This window comes from Leptinotarsa decemlineata, unplaced genomic scaffold (genome assembly GCF_025532065.1).
Source record: "Leptinotarsa decemlineata unplaced genomic scaffold, Ldec_3_MD MMD2_tig00026299_RagTag_RagTag, whole genome shotgun sequence".
NCBI lineage: Eukaryota > Metazoa > Arthropoda > Insecta > Coleoptera > Chrysomelidae > Leptinotarsa > Leptinotarsa decemlineata.
The window spans coordinates 8,763,269-8,782,585 of NW_027412676.1; the positions used below are offsets into that span (position 1 = coordinate 8,763,269).

Sequence of the window (19,317 nt, forward strand, 5' to 3'; positions counted from 1 at the left end):
ATTTCTGGTTCGGCACATTTTATTTTAGAATTAGTACAGTTTTCTTCTTCATGACAATTTTCACATCGAGGGCAAATTGTAGAATTTCTACAGTTTCTTGAAGAGTTATTTCATCGTGTTTGTAAGAAATGTGTTTCCCATGATTTATTTTCATGAAATCATTTTCGCTAATTTCTTTTTGGATTGGTTGTTCAAAAGATTCCTACAATTTCAATTCTTGGATTGATGTTTTTTTTCAAATAATATCTACTGTCTTTTAATTTGTTTTCGATTCCTTCGTTGAGATTTTTATGATGATCCATTTCTTTGCAATGTATTTCCAGTCCTTCTTGTTTAGTTTGTTTCGCCGATGCAATATTATTCATGAGGTTACCAGTGTCAATTTTGCTAAAATCCTTTTTCGCTTTTAATGAATCTTGAAATCATTTTGACTAGATGATAACTGAATTAGAATAACTGTTGAATTTATTTACATATGTTTGGATTAGGACCTGAAAATGTGATGAAGCATTAATTAGGAGCTCTCTTTTTCTTTTTTATTTTCATTTGTTTTGTTATCTTTCCATATTGGTTCCTTCTTCTGCTAAATTAGTACTGATTAAATCATAATTATATTTTTATTTTTCATTTTTCTTTTGTAATTCCTGGTCATTTATTCTTAGTATTCATGATTCAGATGGTGTACTATCGTAGCTAAATCACCAATTTTTTTGCGTCTATTTATTTCACTCTGGTACAACTTTCACTGGACTGAGACTATTTCTCATGATGACATTTTTTGCCAGTGTCAAAAATTGTTTCAATTCCAAAAAATTTTGAATTGTAGGTATATTCCAAATCGAGATGTTAAGGTACTTTTTCATCTAACTTAAGATTGTTTGAAGATGGTTGGCAATGTTTCATGGTAAATTTCATTAGTTCGGATATATATATATATATATATATATATATATATATATATATATATATATATATATATATATATTCCGATTTGCTGGTTTCTCCTCGCTGTGTGTTTCTTGTGCTCGGTAATGCGGACTTTATATCATATTAAACAATGGAAATCCAAACTAATGAAATCAACTTAAGATTACAAATAGCTCGTGTAGAATATCCAATGTGGCATAAGCTGTGTGGCACGTCCTACCAAAATCACAGAGGTCGTTGGAGTCCAGATCATCCAATTCAGTCGAAAAAAGACAGTGATGGCCTAACCAGCGCAGCGTTGTGTTCAAAAAAATAGGGACCGATGACGGGATAAATAAAATTTTCCAGTGGTATTTAGACAAAAGTGTTTTTATTCATTTCATTTAAGTGATCAAGAATTACCATAAAGTAAACAAGTCATCAATCACACATAATAGTCAATTAAATTTCACAATTTTTATAATTTGATTCACTTTCGTCGGTATTAGTTATCAGTAAATTATCTTTCTCCTCACTTTTTTAGGTTTGTCATTTAGAAGATGGTGCCCATTTTGGAGAGATAGCCCTATTAATCAAAGATACATTCAGAATTGCCTCGGTGATAGCTGTTGAAGTATCGGAAATCTACCGCTTGGACCAAAAAGACTTTGTCAAGGCTATCAATCCATATCCCGATCTCTTGGCCAACATTCAGCACATAGCGGAAGAACGGATGGAAGTATCTTCAATGTTAGACGAATATAACAGGAGGGAAATTGCATCGAAAAGATTCAACCTTTTAAACCAATAAAAATGTGAATAAACAAATTGAAATGAAATTAATTTTTTTTTTTCATTACATTTTTTATCTTTCAGATCATAATAAAATCATATAGAAGTCACTCGCCAGAGTTGAAGTTTATAAGATACGAGGAGACTATTACCGCAATGTGGCGCTGACGATGATGAAAAACAGGTAAAACAAAGACGTAGCTCATATAAATGGAAATATTTCTTATACTTAGACTAAAATCATTTCAGTTGAGTTTTCATTCCACCACTGTTTTCGGAACATTTTTATATTACTACATTTTTGCGTTATTATATTGACTAAATGCTCAGTTAACAATAAATTTTAAATTCATGGAGTGACTCTTGATTAGTTTGAAGAAATTTTTCAGTAAATACATGAAACTAAGTAGGTACTACTAATAAGCGTCATGACAATTTCTTATAGCAATAATCAATATTTATTCTGTTTGATATTTGAATGCTATATTACTATGCATTGAATAGATGAAAAACACATATCTGTCATGAGTAGACCACGAAACTACTTATCTACATTTGTGTTTTCAGCAAAAATTTAGTCACTTTTGATTAGGTAAGGTGGATAAATGTTAGGGAAACCCAGTACAGTAGATACCCAGAGCAAAGCGAATATTGTCTTTAATTCCCAAATAGTTCGTTGGCCGACCGCCGTATTGTCATAGCAACGATTGCTAGTTGCCGCTCCGTGCGCAGGACGAGTTCGCATCGCGCTGTGTCAGTGACCGGATAGAGTGTGGTTTTGGTAAAAAAAAATATTAATTTACAGAGGTAAGTGTTTCGTTCATAACTATAGTACTATTTGCGAAATGTTCTTTGTTATGAGCAGAATTTGATGCATGATTATGTAGCTTTCAATTATCCATAGACAAAGAGTTAAGATGCTCTGGTTTTTAAGTAATTTGGGATAACCTCAAAAATGTACTTGAAGGGCAAAGTGGATGGATACCTTATTCACTTTGCCCGGTCATGACAAGTTATACAGTTTTACGGAATTATGTACTTTATAGCGTTTTTTCCATTGCAGATGGTGTATAAATATAAAAAACACAAAGATCCTGGAGTAAAGAAAACATGCAGGCCACTATAAATTTGTGTTTGGCGGGAGAGTCGAATAAAGGTACGGCAAAATATCGATATGTCAAAAGTGGAATTGCTTCTCCACAGTTAGGTCGATTCCGTCCTATATTCACGTAGTTTCAAGAAAATTAAATGGTGACCTATCTACAAAATAAGGACGCAGTGTTTTTTGGCCTTACTCTGGATGAATTTATGAGCCTACCATTTTAGTATTCAAAACGCAACCATTCATAGTATCCTGAGAGCTAGAATAAACATAACAAAGAAGGATAAGACTGGCTGCAAGGATTTTAATCACGTCATACTAACTTGACTTTAAAAACTCCAGAATCGACGCCTGTGCCAAGGGCAAATCGCGAAAAAACCCATTTTTACGATAACCTTGAATCTGCCATCGAGAAATATAACATCCGAATGACAACTGTCATTGGCTGTTTTAATGCAGCTGGTAGCTTTCTTCGACCTTTTTTAATTTTTGCCAGAAAGAAGATGCAGCCGAGACTTCTTGATGGAAGTCCGTCAGGGACTTAAGGAACGTGTACTCCTAATAGTTGGACATCAGCCGAATTCTTCTTGAATTGGATGCATTTTTTCGTAGAGCAAGTGGGGCCAATAGCAGACAAAAAATCCTGTTAATACTAGACAACCACGAAAATCACAAATATAATCCTGCACTTGAGTACGCAATCAAGAATAATATGGTGATATTATCCTTAGCAACACATACTACCCACAAAATGGAACCGATGGATGTTGCTGTATATGGCCCACTAAAAACGTATTTTGAAAGGGAGATCAACATGTTTCAAAAATCTACCCCGGCCGCATCACTAACCAGTGCGATGTAGCTAGATTGCTAGCACCAGCTTTTCTCAAAACTGCGGTGGCCATTAACGCAGAGCATGGATTTGAACGTCCCGGGGTTTGGCCTGTGAACAGGCATGCTTTTGGTGATCACCAACAGATGTACTTGCAGGCACATTCAATTTGAATACTCAGAAACTTTGCCCCCTCCGGAAAGAACTAATTCGCCAGAGCCATCATTCAGGCGTCATCTTCAAATGAATCTCACGATGAACCCAGACCACTTTCTTTTGGTAAATGCTACTCAACAAACTGATTCAGTCATAAACCCTTTTGGAGAAGAAAATTCACCGATTTTAGAATCTATTAATCCTTTACCTGTTTCGTTGTCATATGAAGTTGAAGTTCTAGATCATTTTCAGTCTCAAGACGACGACGTTAACATGGAAGAACATCCTTGCACTTCTAAGAAATCTAAATCAACAAAAAAACTCGAGGCGATGTTGTTCCTTCCACTTCATCCGAACGTGGAAGTCCTTCATTTTTAAGATCCCAAGACAATGTTGTCATTGAAGACCGTCCATATACTCCCAAAAGAAGTCCACGGCAATGGGGTTCTCGCCGCTTCACCCAAACTTGGATGTTCTAAGAACTACTATAGTCCTTCAGTTTTACGACCTATTCCACAGCCTGCTAAACCAATAACAATACGTAAACGGAAACTTCAAAGATCTACACTCCTGACAAGTACTCCAGTAAAGGAAGATCAGAAATAAAATTTTGAGAAAGCAAGAAAGACTCTCACGAAGTCACTAGACGAAAAATGTGTTTTAATATGTTCCTTTTAATTTCGATATTTATTTATTTTTGAGTCCAACTACTTTGTTTGTGATAACTGCAATGATTAGTACTGTAGCACAAAAATGTTTTTTAATATGTTTTTTCAATTTTCAATGTTTATTTATTCATGAGTTCAATTTCTTTGTTTGTAATAACTACAATAATTAGCATTGTAGAAAAAAATGTTTATTTTATATGTTCCTTTAATTTTCGATGGTTATTTTATTTTTAATGTTTAGTTCCATGACAAATAATGTTGTTGTTCGCTTTGCCCTATTACTGAATCCACTTTACCCGGGGTGCTGGGCAAAGTGGATATTCATACCATTGTTGAAAACTGGTCTCATATATAGTAGTTTAATTAATATTAAGAACAACTGTTATTACATTATGTAAGTTCATTAAATGAATACGTAATATAAATATTTGTTTCAATTTCTCCAGTTATAACTAAAGGACAATAATCAAGAAAAACTTAAGGTATTAACGTTGCCCGGGTTTCCCCTATGGGTAACACAAAAATAATAGAAACATTTTTAACTCTCGAACCACTTCAAAAAAATAATTATACCATAAATCTATCCATTTTTATCTATTATTTTAGATATTCAAATTGTTCCCAATTTTTCGTGTACTTTATCCGGGATATTCCTCAATCGAATTCAGAACCGATGATATTCTTACAGTACGATGTACTTCCTCTACATTATTGTCTACTCCAAAACTTATGAATGTTTGAAATGAAATTGTTCGTCCATCCGGTAGGTATATTTATATTTGGCAGAGCACTCTTCAGGTAATGCATATCTGCAAACTCGGCATTTGTTATATCAATAATATTATTGATTTTAATACAAAGAACGTGACAATTAGACTGTCAAAACAAAATATATTTCTCACCTACATTTTCAATTTCACAAAAAGTACAAATGAATAAATTTGACATTTGACACGTATTGATATTCATATTCTTATATATGGTATTTTATCCAGGGTAGCTATGGCTATCAGTTTTTGCTGGTTATTCAATTCAGCAGATACAAAATAGAGATACAGTGTAAGTTCAGAGGATCGAATCCCAATGATGATCATTCGCCACATCATTTTTCTTTCAGCATTCAATATACTACTTAGACAATGATTGTCCAACCTGTTATGAAATATATTGTGGTATTTATAAAAAACCATATGCTGCTTCACGCATAACTCATCAGACCTTTACTTCACCAAGACGAGTGTCCTACAAAAGGACAAACTGAATCATTACTTTGGTTTATGATTCACCGCTACAGGTTAACTTACCCGTTTGATGTAAGTTTTTCATTATAGATATTTATTTTTCAGATCGCAAACCATTAATGATGATGAGAATATTGGTATTGTATCATTCTCTCTATACAATACTGGGTATGAAAAGAGAAAGAGTCGGTCAACGAATTGGATTTACTCTTGATTTGTTGTGTTTGTTATGGAACCAGTCAGTTTCACCTGTATGTATGTATGTTTGTTTGTTTGTTACTCTCAAGCTCGGGATCTGTATTTGACAGAATTATCGACATTATTGCTTGATCGATTGGCGAGCAGATGGCGCTGTACGTAATCTCCTTGATATATCGACATCATTGCTTGATCTATTCGCGGGCAGATGGCGCTGTACGTAACCTCTTTGATATAATTTGAACTCATTTTACATTTATTTCTTTATTTGAAAAAAGTTTTTTTTTATTAACACGCGCGCCTGCTGCCTTATTTGTAACCCTCCTTTGCGCGCCTGCTGCCTTGGGCTTGGTGTCTGATTTTCCGGCTCCCTCTCCGGAATCGGAAAATATCAATGGTCATTTTTCTGAACAATATACGGCTGATTGATCCCAAAGTTTAGATAAAATAAAAATAGTTTAAAATGACTAAAAAACACGCTTTTATAGCATACGAAACTACAAAATTAAAAATAAATATAGTTCAAAAAACTAAAAAACACGCTTTTAAAGAACATCGAACTAAAAAGTTAAATAAAAAACTTCTTTTAAATAAGCTTAAAACAATAACGAACGAAAAATACTAGTATTATTGTGCCATATTTTTTTTATATCAAGCGCGCGTTGCTTTTTTTCACAATAATTCTAGTATTTTACGTTCGTTATTTTTAAGCTTATTTAAAAAAATCATTTTAAATTTTTAGTTCGATGTTAAATGAGCTTAAAACAATAACGAACGAAAAATATTAGTATTGTTGTATATCAAGCGCCCGTCGCTTTTTTTCACAATAATTGTAGTATTTTTCATTCGTTATTTTTGAGCTTATTTAAAAAAAACATTTTTAAATTTTTAGTTCGATGTTCTTTAAAAACGTGTTTTTTAGATTTTTAAACTATATTCATTTGGGGATATCTTTTGGGTTAATAATTCTGAATTTATTTTTTAATATAAATTGTCATCTTAATTAAAAGTCTATTTTGCTGGAAAGAGAAAATTTTGCAAAATTATAGTTGTACAGATCAACATTTTTTCACATACGTACCCATTTCTTGAAAATATTTGAACATTGATATAAATAGGTACTCGTAAAATAGAAGATGTAAAAAATGTGCAGTAATAATACAAACCAGTCACATGTTCATACCAACCCAATGCATTTTGAAAATCTGAATGGAAAGTATCCTATCGAAATTCCCGATCAAAAATAGCGAAATTTTGGACACATTGCCTAAAGCATTCGTTTTACGTGACGCAGGCAGAATTGGAATCTCAGACCAAGGCCGTCGCCATGGGGGGATGGAGGGGAGCCTCCCCCCCTGCTTTTTCGACTTGGAAATTTTGGGCTGTGAAAAAAAATAGTAAAAGAATGAATAAAAATTTAAAAAAAAATAAAAATTAGTGAAAAGAAAGGGAGAGGTAATAAGAAAAGGGGAAGGACCAGGAGAAGGTTGGGATTTCCCAACATGCATAACTTGGAGATCCCATACTTTGAAATTCTGAGTTGTTTGAAAACTTCAAGAAAGTTTAATTTCCCACAAGTAAGAGAACAGTCTACAAATTTTGAAGTGACAATTTTACAAAATTCCCAACTTTTCGCTGTTATTTCGACTTGGAAAAGTTGGTAAATTTCGGCCCATTATTATTTTTATAATTACCAAAACTTATTTTTGTTTGTGCATACATTAACGGGCATAAGCGTTCAGTCAATCTTTGGATAGCTAAGTAAAAAATTAATATATTATAGTAGTAACTAATCCCTCGGTTTTCATTTTTTCGAAAGTTGGGATATTTGGCTGATGGAGTTGGGAAAATTTGGAATCCTTCCCCTCCCTGGGTTTTCATTTCGCTACGGCCCTGTCTCAGACGTGAAATAAATCAATTGAAAACACTTTTCTCACGCCATAGAACAAAAATACTGTGTCAAGACACGCTTTTCGCTAACCAAGTTAGCATCTTCAGAATATAACTACATCTAGAAGATAACTATAACTAGATGACTACAACCAGTCTACAAAGTTATCTTCTGATGATATTGACTTGGTTGGCTAAACGCGCGTCAAGTATTTTTGTTTTGGTTTGAGAAAAGTGTTTTCAATAAATGCATTTTACGTGGATCCATTACTGAATAGATAAAATTTTCTATTTTTAGAATTATCCATTTTTGAAATACATCAATTGTAAAATATTTTTTTTTACAAAAGGTAAAAAAATGTCGGTTCTTGCCAGTTTTTGAACTGAATATCGGTAAATCATTGTCTTTATATAATCATCTTCATTTTTAGCCCTGATGGGGGATGGGCACCATGGTTTGATCAGTAATGTCCGATCTACCAAAAACCGGATGATCTGAACAATAAACAAAGTCATCTTCAGAAAAGAATGTAAGTAAATCTCTCTCTCTCTTTCTCTGTGCCTATAGTACGAAACTCTTGTTCCTTGAGTTGAAAAATTTTTCTGTTTTAATCGAGAAGCTAAAATTTCCAATGCTTTCTTAGAAAGGCCAAGGTCCCTGGCCAAGATGTTGAGCTCTTTTTGGTTAAAGGACTCGGGAGAAATATGTAGATTAAAATCAGTTGTTTTACTTTCATCACTTGAAGCAGCGCCCGATCTAGAGGGGGCAAACCGGGCAATTTCCCGGGGCGGCAAAAATAAGGGGCAGCAAAAATAAGGGGCGGCAAAATTGAGGAAGGCGCGGCGTCGGCGGCGAAAATTTGAAAGATGGTCAAACAAAAAAAAACACATCCTACACAAAAGTTGTTAGAATATAATAATATATTACTATTGACATCACTGAAATCTCATATCATATTTTAGTAGACTACAAAAATGAAATGTGGTCACACTGCGTCCTTCAAACTGTGCTGGATGCTGGATTTGAATAAATATCTTAAAACGAAACTTATTTTGTTTCATTAATATCGGCAGGGAAAATGTGTCTTTTTATAGGTTAAAATTACACCATCTATGGAATAACGCATGGGTAAAAGGCGGCAAATATTATTTTGCCCGGAGCGGCGAAAAAGCTGGATCAAGCACTGACTTGATCCAGCTATCTGGGTCATGATCATTTTGTGTAGACGAAGATTCTTGTGGCACTGGTGCGTCGCCAGATTACAGAATAATTGATCGAGTATCTGATAGAAAACATGGATAGGGTAAAACCATTTGGACCGGTTTCTATAATTAATCCCGTTCATATCAACCACGCAAAAATAACAATCGTTCTGATGATTTGAGGGATCCCGTCAGAGATCATTGGTGTTTGATACTTGAAATGTTTTTTATTTGCCCAAAATCTCAAAGACTCCACGCATATTTAATAACCATATTAGGCACCCAGTACTAGTCACGGGTGTACATAGGAAACCCAAAGTAATCAAGATAGGTTTTACACGCGTTTTACGGAATCCGATACACTTAGTCCGGCCGTACACGGACTACATATTTGCAGTTGAGGCAACCGCAACATTGTGGCCACGTTGACTGCACTTCGCGGTTGACCCAACCACATTTTTGTGGTCGGCTTGCGGTCATGTAAACCGCACTTGCAGTTGAGGCAACTGATATCAAAAATTGAATGCTGCGAGACCAATATGAGAAAAAGTACACCACGGTATACGCGGTTGGGTACGACTGCAGGTTTGTGGTTAATGTACGGCAGATGCCGCGATGACATCTCTGCGGAGATCAGCAGCAAGTTGACTGCAGACGTCCGTTTTAACTTTTTTGAACGCCCGTGTACGTGTAGTATAGTATTTCTTATGGGCGGCTTGAGTTCGCTGGAACGCGACTGCAATTGTGTGGTCGATCCGACCGCGAAATGTGGCTCGTGTGCGGGCGCTCTAAGTGCGCCCGTACACGCATTTTTCCAATTATCATCACTTATTGATTGAAGGTATTTTATCCACCAGTTACGTTACTGCTAAATCAACAGATGGATCTACGGTATACTTGCTTTGTATAGCAGCCCAACCCGTTGTAGGCTCCATTTGAACTCGTGATCCAACATCGAACAGCGGACCACCAAGGTATCACTAGTGATGCTAGACCGAACAAAAAATACAAACCTGAAAGTAAAAGTATTGTTATCTCCCCCTAGGAAAGTCTCCATTTATGGGATCGACAGAAGACTCAATCCTTGAATATAAACGAGACTCTAAGGTGGTAAGTTGCGAAGCCAAGCAAGACCATTCAGTTGCCTGGCAGTGAAAGACAGAGGTCGAATCTCGTTTGGCGGTCGATGTCGAAGCTTGGCTTCGCAAATGGCCGCCTTGGAGAGCCTTGTTCATCTTTGTTGAAAATATTGTTATTAGAGGACGTCAAATCAATGAAACGAGTTTATTTTAAGCGTAGTCATACGTTTTTCATTATTTTTCATGTACCTAATATACTCTTTCAGTTCATCGTAAATGAAAAATTACATTTTGCCAGTTTTGAGAGATCCTAATAAATTTTTATTTCAGCCCACAATGGTTCGTCTTTGTTAGTTTCAAATTTCACTTTTACCTATATTTTAACTTTTTTTTGATTTCATTCTTATTTTTAATATAATTCCCTTTTTTTAAATAACTTATACGAATATATTTCGGTACTGGTTGTTCAACATTTCACTATTTACTTTCTTGAAGATTTTAAATTTGTTTTCACTTTTTCAGACAATGAATGTCCAAACCTGAAACATTCACCACATTGAAACGAATGATTTGCAGTTTGCTCCCGATTTCGACGTCAAGTACTAGGACTTTTTCTGCACAGCACCATAGGTAAGGTTAAAGTCGTTCTTTGCCTTTCGTTGTCGACGTTATTGGCCTACCGCCTTAAAGTTAAACTTAAACTCAAATTTTGAAATATTTCTGGAAGGTACCACTTTGCCTATGCATTGTGGGATAAGCACGCTTACTCTATGGTCTCGCAGAGGTTGCGGTCTTGAAGTCCGATACAAAACTTCTCAAACGAATACTCGATCAGCTGAACTCCAGATCATAATAGGAGAACTGAAAAATAAAAAGGCAGTTGGTACTGACAATCTCAGAGCTGAAACAATTAAAATTATATGTTATCATATTATTGACCCTTTGAAGCATATTGTAAACAAATGCATTGAACAAGGTACATTCCCGTCAGCATTTAAGAATTCAGTAGTAATTCCCGTACATAAAAAAGGAGATACTCAAGAAATAAGTAATTATCGTCCCATATCTTTAATAACCCATCTTTCGAAAATATTTGAAAAAATAATTAAAAACAGATTAGTCTCTTTCCTCAACAAATATAAAATCTTATCAGAACATCAATTTAGCTTCAGACAGAAGACATCTACTGAAGACGCAATAATTGCTTAAACAACAAAAATAATAGAAGCCCTCAATGAGAGTAGCCCTTGTCTGTGTATATTTGTAGACTTGTCGAAAGCTTTCGACACTGTTAGTCACCGTCTCCTTCTGCAGTCACTGGAAGATATTGGTGTCAGAGGAATATGCTTGCAGCTCTTCAAGAGCTATCTAAATAATAGAACTCAGTCAGTAAATGTTGATGGTGTACTCAGTGACGTAAAGTCGATTGACTATGGAGTACCGCAAGGTACAGTCCTAGGGCCTATTCTATTTAATATATATATATATATATATATATCAATGGATTGTTCTCATTGAGATGCACCGGGGATATAATTGGATTTGCTGACGACACAGCTATATTTTATAAATCTGATAAGTGGGAGAATCTGAAACTTGAAACTGAACACGATTTCGAAATTATAAAAAAATGGTTCGAGCACAAACTACTTACAATCAACACAGACAAGACTCATTACTTACCGTTTAGCTGCAGCTCACCTGGACTTCCCGATTTCCAAGAATTGAAAATAGAAAGCACCACTGAAAAATTTGTCATACTACCTGTAAAAAAAATTAAATACTTGGGAATCGTCATTGACTATCGCTTAAAATGGGATCTTCACATAGCATACTTATTAAAGAAACTGAGAACCATTCTATTCAAATTCAGAAAACTCAAAGAAAACATACCTGTGGGCCTGATGAGAATGTTATACCATGCATTAGTAGAAAGCCATCTACGCTACGGAATTCTAGCATGGGGTGGAGCTTTGAGGACGCTCATAAACCAATTAGAAGTGATACAGAGGAGATTCATAAGGCTGATATACTCTAAAAACCTCAGATATCCTTCTGACAAACTTTATTCTGAATCACAGATCTTAGACCTGAGGCAGTTATACTTCTTCATCACAAGTATCAAATATCATACTTCAAAACACTCCAACCAACTCCCTGTTCATAACTATAACACACGAAGTAAAAACTATTACAAACTTCCTTCTATGACTAAAACAACAACACAAAGATCGCTTTCTTACCTTGCACCAAAATGCTATAATCACATTCCGGAAGAGATTAAATCTCTGAAGAGCACTAATATGTTCAAAAAACGACTGAAATGCTTTATAAATAGCAACCCGAGAAATGTGATAAGCGAATTGTTAGATAAATAATGCTCACAGTCGATCTGAGTTTACTTAAATCATGACTCCCGGTTAATTATATATTATATTAATTGTCATATGTGTGTGTGTATAGATGTGTATGTGGGTGTATGTATATGCGTATATGTGTGTATATGTGTATATATATATATATATATATATATATATATATTGTCAAGTTATTTATTCATTTTATTCGTTTATCTATCTTAATATTGTGGATTTATTTATGTATTGTGTATTTATTTATGTATTATGTATTTATTCATGTATTGTGTATTTATTCATGTTTTTACGATACTCGTGTATTTATCTATGTATTGTATATTTATTCATTCATTTATTCATATTATACTAGGCGATATCACGCACAAGAAACATTTTTTTCGAAAATGTTTCTTTTGTGATGCCTTTGTTTGTTCACCCCTATTTTATAATATTTTTGTTGTTATCATTATGGTGAATAAACTCATTATTATTATTATTATAATACTCGATCATATAATCGAGTGTAAATGTAAAAAGGGAATGGATACTTTTGTGGGGGAAGTGGACGTGTCTTAGAATAGATATTTCAATATTGATGATTTATCTGCTATCAAAATCAGATTATTGGGAATTTTGTAAAATTTTGTTTATCTATGTTGAGGAAGGTTGTTGTCAAAGATTGGAGTCTACTTTTGCCCCAGAAAAAAAAATAAAAATTCACGAATAAAGTTGAAAACGTATACCATCCCACAACTATTATTATGTTTCGCGACTGATGAAAAAAAGTTACATTTTTCATCAAATATAAAAAGAAGCCAAAAAGTGGATTATAAAATCCCCTTATTTAGGCCCAATCCTCAACAATTATTCAATAATGTCTAGCACAATGAGTTAAATACGCGTTACAGATCTTGATCTGAAATGAGATAATTTGAAACAATCAATTGTAATTCTCATTATTATTTTACTTCGGGAGTCTGTATTGTTTATTAATGTTGAAATTTCGTTTTTTTTTATATTTGAATTACAAATGAACATTATTATACTAATGAACATTATTATCAGATCTTTGGGTCCAGGCCCTGGACCCGAAGCTCTGATTCATTCGAGGGTATGATAGCATCATTAACCAATAACATCTTCTCAATGAGTGATCATTGGGTCTTCGTTGTATGAGGAAGTATAACCGTGTAACAGATAATTTGGGATGCAACCTTGTATAGAGATTCAACCTTGTATGATTGTATTATATTTCTGTTCTGAGTCTACTCGGGAAAAGCTGTACCAACCGGTTCATTCTCTTCCGACCGAATGGGGATTAGGGAACTGCCCTGAAATACACCTTTTCTCAAAGTGACCTGCTCCATTCAGACTCTAGCTTGGCAAAATATTATGGTGAGGCGAATCCGCAAGGCATTTGAGCATATTCAAGATGAACTCATGCGATGTTGTATCAAATGCGGTAATCAATCCATACCACACTGAGGTTACACGTCTATCGTGTTACACGTCTATCGATGAACAAGTTACATCCAGCGACTCCTCTCTTGACCCTCTCTACTCACATACTCGTTCGAATGCTCGGTCAACTGCGGAGAGTAACCAAGATGCTCGTAAACAGTTTACAACACGAATTCACGCATGTTACCGGTCTGTAATTCAATACCTCTTGCTCGCCTCACTTTTGACTTTTTTGCAGCCACTATAAAATACGTATCAAGGCAGTGCTGTTTGGTAGTCAGCAGCATGCTTTGACTCAAACTATTATGAATACGGCGTAATTTGTGACTATACGCCGCACAGCAAGGGCGAAAGACCACTTGGCTGTCCGGTAATCTATAACACATTGTATACGAGACGCGTGTTGTCTCGCCAATTTGATCTTAGGCTCCATCTTGTGTACCCAGTGAACCGCAAGGCCAGGATATCGTCCTCCCGATTCGGAAAGCGATTGAGCGGCGGTGTTAATTTGCCAGATGTCAGCACCTGCATCGCCAAACAAGATAGTTCTTGTAGCCTTAGGGGCCTAATTCAGTCTTCGCTGATGGCATGATGTGAATCCCCCCTCCAACCACGCCAATGAGTGGTAAAACTTCCACATCCACCACTTTGATAGCAGTTATTTTTATTATTATTATTAGTGATGCGGATGATCTCCGAGAATGTAAGTTCGCGAATTTATTTAATTACAAAGAAGTTCAACAGAAATAGCAGTTAATTACGGACAAATTCAATAGCATTCCGGGAATTGAACTTCAGCCTGTCTATTCTTAAAAATAGTAGATAATTTAGTCAGAGGGGTAATATAATACTCCAAAATAACTACTTTGTTAAAGAGAACATTTTGATGAATTGCTTGTATAGCATTACTAGAATATTGGTGAAATTCTATCCATAACCTCCATGTTGTTCGAATACAAAAACTAAAAAAGAGAGCTTTATGATATCAATTATGGTGAAATTGAAGATTCGATTACTTACTCTTTGGTGAAACTATGAACAGATTCATATCAACGAAAGTTTAGGCAACCAGAAAGTGAAATACAAAAGAACTCGTGTAACTAGAATAATTTGCATACTCAGATCAAACCCATAAAAAATTTCAAATTACATAGATATAGCAATTCAAATAAATTCCAACGGAAAATATACCTTTAATCTTATTCAGTATTGAGATTCACGTACCTCCAACAGGCTCAGTAAAGTTGAATATATACAGGAACTACCCATCAGTTGGCACCTGTTCTGGATTTTTGTTTCTAAACTCGTACAACTAAATGAATATTACTGAAGTTTTTCCCAACACCAAATCGTTATTTTTAACACCTCGACACGTGTTTCGATCACCAAGTGATCATCTTCAAAGAGGAAGATTAAAACTCACATAATCAGTTTTAATAGTTTTAATCTTCCTCTTTGAAGATGATCACTTGGTGATCGAAACACGTGTCGAGGTGTTAAAAATAACGATTTGGTGTTGGGAAAAAACTCCAGTAATATTCATTACTACACCAAAGGTTCCAAACAGTGCATCAATCGTACAACTAAGTTACTCCGGTATATACATACTTAATTTTCAATATATTGGGTAGGTATTTGAGTTGAGAATGTTGTTATTTTGACAAAAAAATATTTGATTTGTTGGTAATTATTTATTGAAGGAGAAATTAACGGATACATTTCCTTTCAAATCACCTATTGTTTTACACATAATCATTGCAGTTTTTATTAGGTTTGGTACATAGAAGATGGTAGCGTTTGAACCAAAAACACAAGGCCCTTAGTTCATATCATGATCTTCTGGACAGCATTCACAACATAATGGAAGGATAGATTGAAGTATCTTTCATGTTAGATAAATATACTTATCTAAAAGCTGAGAAATGGCATAAAAAATATTCAACGATTCAAACCAGAAAATGTTATTGAATAAATTGAAATAAAATGCTTTTTTTTATTGGATAATTTTCTTTCAGACTATAACAAAATGTTAAAACAATGTTCACTCACGAGATTTATACTATACCTACCGGAGCTACTGGCGACAATGTAAACTAAATGAGAACAAATAAATACTTGAGGACATCAGCAATCATGATTGCCGAAGTAAAAGACGTCCTCAAAAAATGCGACAGCCTACTTATCCCTCAACTGAAACGGAACTTGCAAGTTTCCAACCCAGCGGAGTCAAAACTATATTTCCTCCCAAAAATCCACAAACCGGAAAAATCAATGCGCTCCATCGTGTCATCTATTGGATCTTCTACTTACCAAATAGCACAATGGCTCACTAAGGAATTTGAAGGCTTGCCTATTGTGAAACCAGGTTTTAGTATCAAAAACTCCTTAGAGTTAATACAACATACAAAAACATCGTTCTGCAAGAAGGTGAGATTTTGGTTTCATTTGATGTTAGTTCTTTATTTCCTAGCATCCCAATTCCAGAGGTATTGTATCCCTACAATACCTCTGGGAATTACTAGAGAAAAATAATTTCAATAATAACGAAACTATTCGTTTCTCTCACTAATTTGTGTATGAAACAAAACCGTTTCCAGGTAGAAGGTTGCTTTAATGAACAACAGGAGGGAACGGCTATGGGTAACCCCTAGTCCCCCTACCTGGCAAACCTGTTCATGAGCAGATTTGAAATGGAAACCAAAGAAAAGTCAAAGTATTTTCCTAAGATATGACTATGGTATGTGGATGATGTTTTCGCAATATTCGATAACAAAAAATGGAATATTGAGGACTTTGTTTCCTTTTTAAATAACAGATTTCCATCAATAAAATTCTGGTATGAATTAGAAAATAAAGGACAACTTCCATTTCTTGACGTTTTGGTAATGAGAAGCCAATATGGAGGGCTAGAATACGATGTATATAGAAAGGAAACAAGCACATACAGGTATATTCCTGATAGTTCATATCACTGTGGACATGAATAATGCCTTCGTCATCGTTGCCCTAGCCCGAAGGCCTTTCAACTGGCATCTTCCCTCTATCTAGCGCCGCCACTATCAAAGGAACCCCTACTCCTCCGAACTCTCCCCCCCACTGCATCACCGCCACAGAACGACGCCAATGCATCGGGACGATTCAGCGGGGTAGAAGACCCATCTCTTTATTTCCAAAAAAACATTTTACAATATATAATTCTTACTTAACAATTTGAAATTCCTAATTACAATAACGCTAACTTAACTATATCCAGATAAATAAACTAAAATAATTCTTCTAACCAACATGATCCAAAAATATAAATTAATCTAATTTCTCTCCCAACCCATATTTCCCTTTATCCCTCACAATATAAGCTCATATCATATGCCGGATTCCTATACACTTCCCAGACTTGTGCCCAGCCACGACCAAGATGACAGTCACACTCCACAGAGGCGACCTTTCCTCTTTTCTTCAATGAGCTGGTAACTCGCCCAAATCATTCCCTTTCGTCCCTCACCACACTGTCTGCCCATTCATTCGCAAATCGTATCCATTCATTCTTTTTCCCATTTTCATCCCTTAGACTCATTTCTCCATTCACCCTCTCCATTCTTTCCTTCCACTCGCTCCATCCAATCCTATCCCCTATCAAACATCTATCAATCACGTGCTCTGCCGCTTCGGGCTCCCCATACCCACACGGGCAGGGAACCTCCGGGCCCAGTCTAAATCGCGCCAGGTACCCCGGAAAATTCCCAAGCCCAGTGAGAAGCTGGATCGCCTTTCGCGACAGATCCAATGATTCGTTCCCGACTATTCTACAGAATCTATAGAACAGTCGCCCAGTCGCACCCCTCTCCCATTTCCTTTGCCATTCCCTCTTGATGTTCTCTTTCACACGCTTGCCTAACATGCAGCGTGACCTGCTCCTTGTTCATGCCCATGTGAGCCTCTTCATGAGCCTTCACGTTACCCATATTGCCGGTATCGTGCCCCCTCCTCCATATGATTTGGGTACGTACTCCCCTCTCTCTCTCCTTTCCTCAATCATCCTTTGTATCCTTGCTATCCTTTTGTTCCCCACTCTTCCAGCATTCACTCTTTCAACCGCCATAGCCGAGTCACTCACAACTCTCAGATTATCCTCCATACTCCACATACCAATCACCCGCTCTATTGCTGTTGATTCTGCTTCATTCACACTACTTTGCCAGGTTATCCTTTCATTCCCTGTAGTCCATTCATCCCCTCTCCTTTTGTACGCCCATCCGATTCCCATCCTTTCTTCCTTCATCATCGCTCCGGCGTCCACATACACTTCAGCCACCTCTTCTCCCTCCATCTCCAGCAACCCCCCTTGCAACCAGGGGAAAATTTTATCTTCACCTTTCACTTTTTCTTCTATCTTCCTTCTTCCATTCGCTCTCCATTCATGATATCTGGCTCATCCTTCTATTTGAAGTGGCGTAATTCCGGCGATGACACTGAGTGCCGCTGTTGGCGTCGTTCTGTATGCTCCACATGAAGCCAACAGAAACCTGTGCCGCACTCAGTTGTCTTTTCACCCTACTATCATGCGCCCTTTCCCCTCAGACTTGTACCCCGTGCAATGCCGCAGGTTTGGCCACCCTTTTATATATCATCCTTACACATTCTCTCTTTAATCCAACATTCTTCCCGGTCCACCTCCTCAATTTCCCTGCCAGCTCACTCAGTTTTCTCCTTACCTCTTTGTGGTGGTCTATGAACAGAAGTCCTGTGTCCACCACAATTCCGAGATATCTCACACTCGTTTTTTGTCCAATCTCTCTTCCATGCATTCTTAGGACCGGGAGTCTTACATCCCTACCAGTTGGTATGAACATGCACTCCGTTTTCCTCTCATTGTACTTCAGCCACATCTCCTCCTCCCATGCTGTATACTCGTCCCATACCAACTTCCATCCATTCTCTATGCTCCCGACAGAGTTACCCTCGATGATGACAAGCTGGTCATCCGCATAGGCCTGCACTTGTACTCCTACTGCTCCTATGCCTTTCCTGATTTTCATACTATTGATTCTCTCGAACCATGCCTCAATCACTAGCAGCCATAGGGTCGCTCCCAAACTTGACCCCTGTGGGCAGCCTCTGTTCACCGTTTCAGAGACCGCCCCACAGGTGACTGTCCTGCCCACATTTTCCGGCATTCCAATTCATCCTCATACATACTTCAATCGCCGGTGCCCATGCGGTATTAAAGGCGTTTGGCAGGTCCAACGCCACAACCAGACTATGTCTCCTTCCTCTCTTGTTTTCCATTATTCTACTCACCATTCTCTCTACTGCCATTACGGTATCCATTCCCCCTCTGAACCCAAATTGATTCGGGGAGAATTTCAACTTTCTTTCACACCATACTTGCATCCTACTGTTAAGAAGTCTGTCCAACATCCGTCCCATGCCAG

General features: G+C 36.4%; 1 protein-coding gene across 9 annotated transcripts in view; it reads left to right on the plus strand.

Annotated features, from left to right (window-relative positions):
- LOC111511580 (potassium/sodium hyperpolarization-activated cyclic nucleotide-gated channel 1) overlaps window positions 1–15,881 on the plus strand; it is a 32,036-nt gene extending 16,155 nt beyond the window's left edge. For 2 of the 9 annotated variants that reach the window (XM_074180521.1, XM_074180530.1), the window contains 8 exons: window positions 1,451–1,721; window positions 1,783–1,882; window positions 5,452–5,515; window positions 5,574–5,750; window positions 5,803–5,948; window positions 8,217–8,315; window positions 10,590–10,697; window positions 15,657–15,881. In XM_074180521.1, the coding sequence (XP_074036622.1) occupies window positions 1,451–1,717 (267 nt within the window). In that variant the 3' untranslated portion in view covers window positions 1,718–1,721; window positions 1,783–1,882; window positions 5,452–5,515; ... (3 more) ...; window positions 10,590–10,697; window positions 15,657–15,881. Of the gene's footprint in view, window positions 1–1,450; window positions 1,722–1,782; window positions 1,883–5,451; window positions 5,516–5,573; window positions 5,770–5,802; window positions 5,957–8,216; window positions 8,316–10,589; window positions 10,698–15,656 lie in introns of all 9 variants that reach the window. The other 7 variants (XM_074180523.1, XM_074180522.1, XM_074180524.1 and 4 more) reach the window with 7 other exon arrangements.
- Window positions 15,882–19,317: the final 3,436 nt, after the last annotated feature.